This window comes from Ipomoea triloba, chromosome 8 (genome assembly GCF_003576645.1).
Source record: "Ipomoea triloba cultivar NCNSP0323 chromosome 8, ASM357664v1".
Classification (NCBI taxonomy): Eukaryota; Viridiplantae; Streptophyta; class Magnoliopsida; order Solanales; family Convolvulaceae; genus Ipomoea; species Ipomoea triloba.
The window spans coordinates 18,088,805-18,099,063 of NC_044923.1; the positions used below are offsets into that span (position 1 = coordinate 18,088,805).

The 10,259-nt window shown below is 44.5% G+C and overlaps 1 protein-coding gene across 1 annotated transcript in view; it reads right to left on the minus strand.

The window, feature by feature from the left end:
• Positions 1-10,126: 10,126 nt before the first annotated feature.
• The window catches only part of LOC116027063, a 3,444-nt gene continuing 3,311 nt past the window's right edge, over positions 10,127-10,259 (minus strand). Inside the window, exon 4 of the mRNA XM_031268490.1 lies at positions 10,127-10,242. Within this exon, the coding sequence (XP_031124350.1) occupies positions 10,127-10,242 (116 nt within the window). The remainder of the gene's footprint in view (positions 10,243-10,259) is intronic.

A 10,259-nucleotide genomic window follows, 5' to 3' on the forward strand; every position in this document is an offset into this window, starting at 1 on the left:
TTTTTTTTTTTTTTTTTTTTTTTTTTTTTTTTTTTTTTTTTTTTTTTTTTTTTTTTTTTTTAAATTTAATTTAATTAATTATAATCTTAAAATTTAAAATTGATTTTTTTTTATTACTATTGACTCTTTACCATGCAGTGTACATTCATAACTACTGATAGGGATTATTCTCCGGTGACCGTACTCTACTTCTCGGTCTATTTCGCTCCCCAGTCTTTTATCACCTAAGCGGTCCCACCGACCTTCCCGGTCTGCCTCTAGTTGCCTGAGAACCAATCCCGATCAACTGTTTAGAGCTCGAATTGATCGGATGGCCTACTGGCCTCCGAGTACGGGATCTACCTTTGGACCGGTGCATGCTCATCACGCGTCTGCCATGCTGCTGACCCCGTACCTATCCCCTAGCAGTCTATTTATACCGCATTAAATGTTGCGAAGAGGGCTTTTTGGCTATTTTATATATATAATAGTCAAGGAAACCTCTGGCCCACTGTCATGTTGACCGAACTCCTCTGGGTATAGCAACCTTGTACCCGACTTATACATTAATAAAGAGTATTTTTCATCGTATATGCATATTTACTCTATCAACTACTTTCTCAACTTACTGAAATATAAAGAGTCAATACCGCCCATTGAGGCTTGAACCCATAACCTCCCATTTAGAAAAAACATGAAATCCAACTTTGAGAATTCTTATTTTTTTGAGTACTACTGACTCTGTTACAATGTAGTATATGTTTATAACTATAGGGATTCTTGTTTTAGGATTATGAAATGTATTAAAATTGAGCCCCAAGTATACTTATTGATCTATAAGGGAACAAAAGACATATATTGACAAATACTAGTCCACCTTACTTAGCAGTGTTGCAAAAATCGCGCCTAGGCTGCCGGCTGGACCGCCTAGGCTGCCGGCTGACTAGGCGGTGCCTAGGCCGCCTAGGCCGGCTGGTTTTTTTTTAAATCATAAATATGAAACATTTAAACTATTAATATTATAATGTATTAACTAATACTCTAATAGTCTAATAATAAGTAATAACTTAATAAAATAATAAGTAATAAATAAATTAAACTAATAAGTAATGAACTAATAATTAATAAATAATAACTAATAAGTAATAACTTAATAAGTATTAAATATTTAACTATTAAAGTGTAAAGACTTACAATATTAAACACTTTACAAATATTAACTCTTAAAATATTTTTGCAACCTTGACCTTACATATGAAACAATTATGTCGTTTTAAGTCAAAGGATTATTGCATACTTGTAACTGTTAACCTACCAATAACACGTAGATAAACGTAATACGGTACGTCGTAGTTAGTTATTATTTAATAACTTATTTTTTAACAAGCATCCACATATCAACTCTCTGTATCTCATAACTCATACGAAATGATATGAGACTCACCATAAGTTAGATAATGTGCTTAGTCTGATTGGAATTCTAATGTCCAATTAAAATTCTTATTACTAGAAACATTTTTACAATAATTCATTAATAAATTAATCGTCACTCATATTCTTAATTCTTAAGATAGAAGAATTATGAAAATGGTATGAAATAATATCAAATATTAATAAAGTCATAATAAAATAAATAAAATATTTATTTATTATATTAATTGTATATTTGTATTAGAATATCATGCCCAAAATAATAAATGTTACTTTCTAAAACATACATGTCAACGGGATGGGACTAGGAAGACTTACAAAATTACATTTACTTTCTAAGATATATTAAGTTCATCATTTAGTAGAGCTATAGAGGTGTTATTGAGTTACAAATTACTTAGCAATTAATCTATTACTCATTATAAAAAAATTGATTTTGGAGAATTAAATAATTTCTCAAAGGATAATGACAATGATAAGGATAAACTTTCTAAACTTTATTAATCCTAATTAGTCTTCATCTATTATTATATATATTTATATGGGTCACACTTGTGTGAGACCGTCTCACGGATCCTTATTCGTGAGACGGGTCGTGTCGGGTCAAGGCACCATGCAAATGTCATACTTATATGTGCAAATCTCACACTTATATGCTCAAATATAATACTAATCAAAAATACAATTTTTGTTACTTATAAGAGAAAAAGTAATACAATTTTCATAATAAGTAATGTTGACAAGTGCCTCTCACTTATAAGGGTAAATATAATACTTTTGAGGAAAAATATAATACTTTTAAATTGAAATGTAAAAGTATTGTATTTTCCCTTAAAAGTATTACATTTACCTTAATAAATAACAAAAATTTTATTCCTAATTAGTATTACATTTGAGCATATAAGTATGGCATTTGTGCATATAAGTGTTACATTTGTACATTCACCCGACCCGTCTCATGGTGAGACGGTCTCACACAAGTTTTTGCCTATTTATATATGTGTGTCCTCATAATATTAAAGGGCAATCCGAACTAAATTTATATACACATAGCCCTTTTTGCAATAGTTAAGTGAATGTTCACAATTTATATTCAGTATATAAATTGTAAGCATTCAATATATGAATTGTGAATAATTAATATGTAAATTGTGTATTTTAGACGTGAATCTACTATGTAAAGTAGATCTGAGATGGTGATGAGGATTTTCTGGCAATACAGCAGTAGAAGTTTGGAGTTACATTGAGTTTTGAAGATGGTGATGCACTGCACAATACTAATGGTTGCAAATTTAGGATTTCTTATGTTATTTGGGCTTTTGGGGCTGATGCTACTTTGTTTAATGGGTTATGTTGGGCTAAACTTCTTTCTTCTTCTACTTTATTTATTTATTTATTTTGAAAATGTTGGGCTAAAGTTCTAGAGTCATTTCCATTTTTGGTCATATTGTTATTGGGTATTGTCAATTTTAGTCCACTTTATTAATTTTTGTCACATTGCGACCAGTCTTATTTAGTCCTTACCACTTTTAGTCCACCGTTAAAATTTTTGCTAAATGGCCGTTTTAAACATGGGTATTTTTGGTATTTTCCTGGTTTGGTCATCTCCTTGACCCTTTGAAGTGGTTTTCCTACATTTTCATCCAATGAAGAGGTCCAGCGAAAGCCTTGTAAGCCACATTACAAAGCCATGGCTTTCATCGGACCTCAATGTGCAAGGAAAACTACTGCAAAAGGGTTAAGGAGATGATCAAAGTATGAAAAGACCAAAATACCCTTGTTTTGGACGATTATTTGACAAAAATTTTAACGGTGAACTAAAAGTGACAATGACTAAATAAGACTGGCCGCAATGTGGCAAAAATTAATGAAGTAGACTAAAATTGGCAATGCCCTAATAACAGTAGGACAAAAAATGGAAATGACTCAAAGTTCTATATTCTTTTATTGTATTTCTTTGGTGGTAGGGTGGTAGGGGGTTGTGTTTCTTTGGTTGTATATTGTATTTATTGGTCTAGATGTATCATTTCATGATTTTTTTTCTAAGTAATAAGAAAAACATGCGGTCACTATTTGAGGGTGTAAATTGGGTGATGGGTAAATACGCAATTGGACTACGCGCGCACTTTGCCACCCTACTTGACAACCACTCGGTCGGTCCGCATCGACCACTCTACACCCCGTCGACATCCACTCGGTCGGTCCGCATCCACCACTCTACACTCCGTCGACAACCACTCGGTCGGTCCGCATCGACCACTCTACATTCCGTCGACATCCACTCGGTCGGTCCGCATCCACCACTCTACACTCCGTCGACAACCACTCGGTCGGTCCGCATCGACCACTCTACATTCCGTCGACATCCACTCGGTCGGTCCGCATCCACCACTCTACACTCCGTCGACAACCACTCGGTCGGTCCGCATCAACCACTCTACACTCCGTCAACAACCACTCGGTCGGCCTATTATCATCCTACGGGCGACTTATTGCCACCCTACGAGCAGCCTACTAAGGAGCTAGGAGATTCCGAATTATAGGAATCATTTGAGCTCCCCGAAGATTCTAATCGTTTGCAATGCTCGAGGCGACAAGTGATGGCATTTTGTGAGTAATTGCTCTGCCACCTCGAGCACGTCACGGAGATCCTGCAGAGCGACTGTTCAAGGTGACCAATGCCGACATGACACGTCAGACCATCCGCATGTCATCCGTTGAGTACTCACGTGACCTGCTTAGTATAAATAGGGGGATCACACCCCTCATTTGGGGGATGGAGAACTCATCAGTACTAGACTAATACACTTGCGATTTGATCATCATCTTTCTCTTGCTTACTTTTTATTACTGCTCGTCACTCGTAGAGCGATATAGCTTCGAACCGTTCAGTCGTCGACCGGTGACCCACCGAGCGACATCCTTCACCACCCGTAGCACACGTATTCGTAGCGTAATCGTAGACCCCGTTTACATTAACGCTATCATTGGCGCCGTCTGTGGGGACTGGACAAGTCACTTCGTCTATCCCGTTATTTTTCTTTCTTCTCACAACCCTCTATTGACCTCAAAATGACGAACAGCAGGAAAAGTTTGAGCCAAAGTCATGCGCGTAGGGGGAGTCCAACCCGGCAGGTTGGGCCTCACCCCAACAATGTGATGGAACCACTCCCAGAAGATGATCTACGTCGCCAGTTGGAACGATCCAGGAGCCTGATGAACGAGCTGACATCCAACCAAAGGCAAGATGCACGACCTACCCAACCGGTCAACCCGAATGTAGGCGAACGTGCTGGGCAGACAAGTTTTCAAATTCCAATAACATATGCCATGCTGCCCCCTACGGGCCAAATGCTGACTCCAACACCAGGTGCACTTGGGGGAAACCCGTTGCAAGGAGCTCCACAACAAGGATTGACTCCGATGTACCAAACGTGGCCGGGGACTCCTGGATACTATGTTGTATCACCCACTCCCCAAATGATGGCGATCCGATACTATGTTGTATCACCCACTCCCCAAATGATGGCGATCCCTCAAATCCCCGCCGTGGGACAACAGGTGCTGATGGCGATCCCTCAAATCCCCGCCGTGGGACAACAGGTGCCCCAACCTTCCCAGAGAATCCCCGCCGTGGGACAACAGGTGCCCCAACCTTCCCAGAGACAACAGTCGCACCCCCAACCTCAAGATCGTAACTTGGAGGAAGTCCAATCTACGGATCGCACACGGAGGTCCGATCGAGAGGGACGTCGGTATGATCCCATCCAACGTAGGAGCGCTTTCGATCGCATCCAGAATAGTGTTAGATCTCGCTTGGGGCCCCAAAATGACAATGAACACGCGAGACAGAGGTCCCGAAGGACTGTGGAGGAAAGCAGCACTGGAAGTGCACAATATGGGGGCGCCCGTTCAGCTGATAGAAGGGCACGACCAGCCGGTCGAGTACGTGATCGGCGGACCAGTCGAGTAGACGATCAACCGGCTAGGGAAGAGAGGCGACTCGATGAAGAAGATAGTCCCCGCCGCCAAATGGCCAGGATGCAGGAAAGAGTAGATCGTTTGCAACAAGAACTTCGCGAGAAAGTCGGCGTGAGAAAAGAACCATCATGCCCGCTAATTTCCACCCCCTTTACGGACGACATCATGAATGCCCACTACCCGCAGGACCTCCAGATCCCGTTGGCCCACACTTATTCCGGGCGATACGACCCGCAAGAGCATGTCGACATGTATTATGGCAACATGTTGATGTTGGGAGTAAGCGATGCGGTCATTTGCAGAGCTTTCTTCGCCACCTTGGTCGGTAAGGCGGCCGAATGGTTCAAGGATTTAGAGCGGGGGTCGATCAGAAATTTCGGCCAGCTGGCCGATAAGTTCGTAAAGCGCTTCGCTGCAAGTAAATCGAGAAAGAAATCTTACACTTGCCTGAACAAGGTGAATCAAGCTGTGGGAGAACCGTTGTCTACTTTCTTATTCAGATGGGAACGTGAGGTTGATGAGGTTGAACCAATGGAGGACCGGGTAGCAATCCAAGCTTTCCTTGCATCACTTTGTTCTGGGGCGCTCTACTACGACCTCATAGTTAATCCCCCCCGAACCTATGAGGAGGCCATCACTAGAGCTAAACATCATGCAGACGCCACCGAAGCCAACATGGCAAAGAGACGTGATGAGCAACCGGCCAATCGGGACAGAGGCCATGATCAAAGGAAGAATAGACCACCGTTCAAACACGTCAAACAACACAACCGACCAGATGACGTACCACGTTTCACTCCATTGAACAGACCCTTGGTGGAAGTTTTGCAGTTTGCCGAGCAATGCAATCTGGTCCACCCGCCGGAGCCGGTACCTGAGGGGGAGGACAAGAGCAAGTATTGTGCTTTCCACAGAGTCAAGGGACACAATACTTCGGAGTGCATGGCCTTGCGCGTGCTCATCGAACAACTCATTCAGAATGGAGAGTTGGGGCAATTTGTGATGAAGGGAGATAGAAACAAAGGAAAAACGGAGAGGAATGTGTGGAAAAGGAATCCCGAAAAGAACAACAAGGCATTCGTCCCACCTGGGACAGCTGACGAGAAGGCTGTCGGAAAGAAACCAGTGATCCACGTCATCTACGGGGGCCCTGAAGGAGGTGACTCTTCGCGCCAAAGGAAGCAATGGGCGAGGAACTTATACGTTGGGACGATCCACTCGGAACCCCGAGAGAAGAAAAAGCGTACAGAGCCAATATCTTTCACTGACGATGATCTACCACTCCATGGGGAAACCCAAAATGACCCGCTCGTCGTCACACTAGATGTCAGCGGAACGGATGTCCAGCGGGTGCTGGTCGACACAGGGAGCTCTGTGAACATTTTATATTTTGACGTCTTTACACAATTGGGTTTGTCCACCGATCGGTTAACCCCCATTCGGACCCCGCTGTCTGGTTTCACTGGCGACTCCATAGAAGCAGAGGGAGTCATCCGCTTGGACGTGGAGTTGGGCAGCCAACCGAACGTATTGAAGACTACCATGGACTTTGTGGTAGTAAAATTGAAATGTGTTCACAACGCTATACTTGGACGACCAGGCATCACTCGCGCAGCTGCTGTTATATCCATGAGCCACTTGTGCATGAAGTTCCATACACCTAATGGGATTGGAGTGGTCCGAGGAGACCAACGTGCTGCTCGGCAATGCTACGTGCGAGCGGTCAAGCAGTCGGACCGGGAGGAAAGTAGGATTCACACCATATCCCAGCAGGTCGACCATGGAGAGCTGAAGGAAAAACCACAACCTGCCTCAGAATTGGAAGAAATCATACTTGACTCCGACCGACCAGAAAGAGTAGTCAAGATCGGTCGAGGACTCCCTGTCGACCTACGTGAAGACATCATTGGAGTGTTGCAGAGATACAAGAATGTTTTCGCTTGGGGACCGGAAGACATGCTCGGAGTTGATCGATCTGTCATTTGCCACCGCTTGTCAATCCAGCCAGGTTCAAAACCGGTCAAGCAAAAGAAAAGGCACCTGTCGAGTGAAAGAAGGGAATTCGTGAAAAAGGAGACCGCCACACTCTTGGCAGTAGGGCACGTCCGAGAAGTCCTCTACCCGGAATGGTTAGCCAATGTAGTCCTTGCGCCTAAACCGCCAACATGGAGAATGTGCGTGGACTACACCGATTTGAACAAAGCTTGTCCGAAGGATCCATATCCCTTACCAAATCCCGACCAGATGGTTGATGAAACAGCCGGGTGTGAGCTGCTAAGTTTCATGGACGCATTCAAAGGATACCATCAAATCTTCATGAGCAAGGAAGATGAAGAGAAGACTGCTTTCATCACTCCAGACGGAGTGTTTTGCTATGTGGTAATGGCATTTGGTCTGCGGAACTCCGGAGCTACATACCAAAGGATGGTGAACAAGCTGTTTAAAGGATTGCTCGGGTCGACTATGGAAGCATATGTGGATGACATGCTCATCAAGAGTCGACTGAAGGAAACTCATCCTGCCGATCTTGCCCGGGCATTCAAGGTGATGGAAACTTTCAACCTGCGTCTGAACCCAAGTAAGTGTACTTTTGCTGTTCAGACGGGAAAATTCTTGGGGTTCATGATGACGGGGCGGGGGATCGAGCCAAACCCCGAGAAGGTCAGAGCGATAATGGAGATGCAACCCCCCCGATCAGTCAAGGATGTTCAGCGACTGACCGGTCGACTAGCAGCGCTTAGCCGTTTCCTATCCAAGTCAGCCGAAAAGTCTCTGCCGTTCTTTCAGATTTTGAAAAAATCGAATGGCTTTGAATGGACGCCGGCGTGTCAATCGGCTTTTGAAGATTTGAAGGTGTACTTGAGCTCTGCACCAGTCCTATCGAAGCCAGAGAAAGATGAGGTCTTGTTCGTTTATTTGGCTGTGTCCGACCGAGCGGTCAGCTCCGTGCTCGTCCGTGAAGAAAACAAGGGAATCCAGAAGCCGATCTACTACGTGAGCAAAGCTCTTCAAGGACCGGAGCTGAGGTACACAAAATTTGAGAAGACAGCGTTGGCGCTCTGGGCAACAGCCAAAAGACTTGCAGCCTACTTCCAGGCTCACCCGATAGTAGTGCTAACCGATCAACCGTTAGGAACGATCCTCAGGAATCCAACATCATCAGGGCGATTAATCAAATGGGCCATGATGCTCACCCAGTTCGCGATTGAGTATAAGCCCCGTCCTGCCATCAAGGGTCAAGCATTGGTTGATTTCATCGTCGAGTGCACCGCACGCGACCCGGAACCCGACCGACCGACTGCGCTGGAAGAACCGTGGTGGGAAGTTTCTACTGATGGGTCGTCAAGCAAGAAGGGATGTGGGGGTGGAATTGTGCTCACCTCCCCTGAGGGCTTCAAGATTTATCAAGCCTTGATTTTCAAATTCCAACCTACCAATAACGAAGCAGAATACGAGGCGCTCATCGGCGGGTTGCGACTGGCTAAGCAGATGAAGGCTGAACGGTTAAGGGCACGATCAGACTCCCGGTTAATAATCGGACAGCTATCCAGCACGATCGATGCAAAGGAGGACCGGATGATACAGTACAAGGATATTGCGCTCGAACTACTACAACAATTCAAAAAATACGAGCTGATCCAAATACCAAGGATGGAGAACACGGACGCTGACATGCTCTCCAAGTTGACTCAAGAAGCTCCTGAATACGTGTCCAAAATCGCACGCATTGAAGAAGTCGGAGCGCCAAGCATTGATGTCATAGAGGTCCACCCGGTCGTGATAGGCGAGCCAGACTGGATGTACGACTTGAAGAATTACATCGCCAACGGCACTCTACCTGACGACTCCTCCCGGGCAAAGAAAGTTAAGTTGAGGGCACCGCGCTTCCAATTGGTCGATGATAGACTCTACAAAAGATCATATGGTGGACCGCTTCTTCGGTGCTTAACCAACGACGAGGCGAAAATTGTGATGGAGGAAGTTCATGAGGGGATCTGTTCTGCCCATCAAGGACCGAGAACACTCGCGCAAAAGATCGTTCTAATGGGTTACTACTGGCCTTCGATCAACTTGGATTGCGAGCAGTATGTTCGACGATGCGCCACTTGCCAAGAATTTCACAAGTTACCAGGTCGACCAGCCACCTACTATCAACCCGTCAGCGAGGTAATACCATTTGCGAGGTGGGGAGTGGACCTAATCGGAGCATTCCCAATGGCAGCTGGACGCAAAAAGTATGTGATTGTGGCGATTGATTACTTCACTAAGTGGGTGGAAGCAAAGGCTTTGGCAACTATCACTTCTCAACAGTGTCAAAAGTTCCTTTGGAAAAATGTGATTACTCGTTTCGGGGTACCCGTTCAATTGATCACAGACAACGGGACACAATTTGATAGCCGGCCATTTAAGAACTTCATGGCTCATTTGGGCATAAGGCATACCCGGGTGGCCGTAGCTTACCCGCAAGCGAATGGTCAAGTGGAGAACACCAACCGGACGATCTTGGATGGATTGAAAAAGAAATTGCAAACTGCGGGTCGAGGCTGGGTTGAAGAGCTTTCGTATGTTCTTTGGACGTACCGGACCACCCCGCGTCGGGCAACGAATGAGACACCTTTCTCCCTGACGTATGGATTCGAGGCAAGAGTCCCAATCGAAGCATGGCTCCCTACCACTCGGGAGAAAAATTACGATCCGGAAGAGAATGATGAGATGCAAGGTACGGAACTCAATTTCATAGACGAAAAAAGGGACATGGCAGCTCGGAGGTTAATAGAATATCAGAAGAGTGCCAAAGTAGCGCATGACGGTCGAGTGAACCCACGATATTTCCAAGTAGGAGATCTGGTCCTACGACGGAGGGAAGC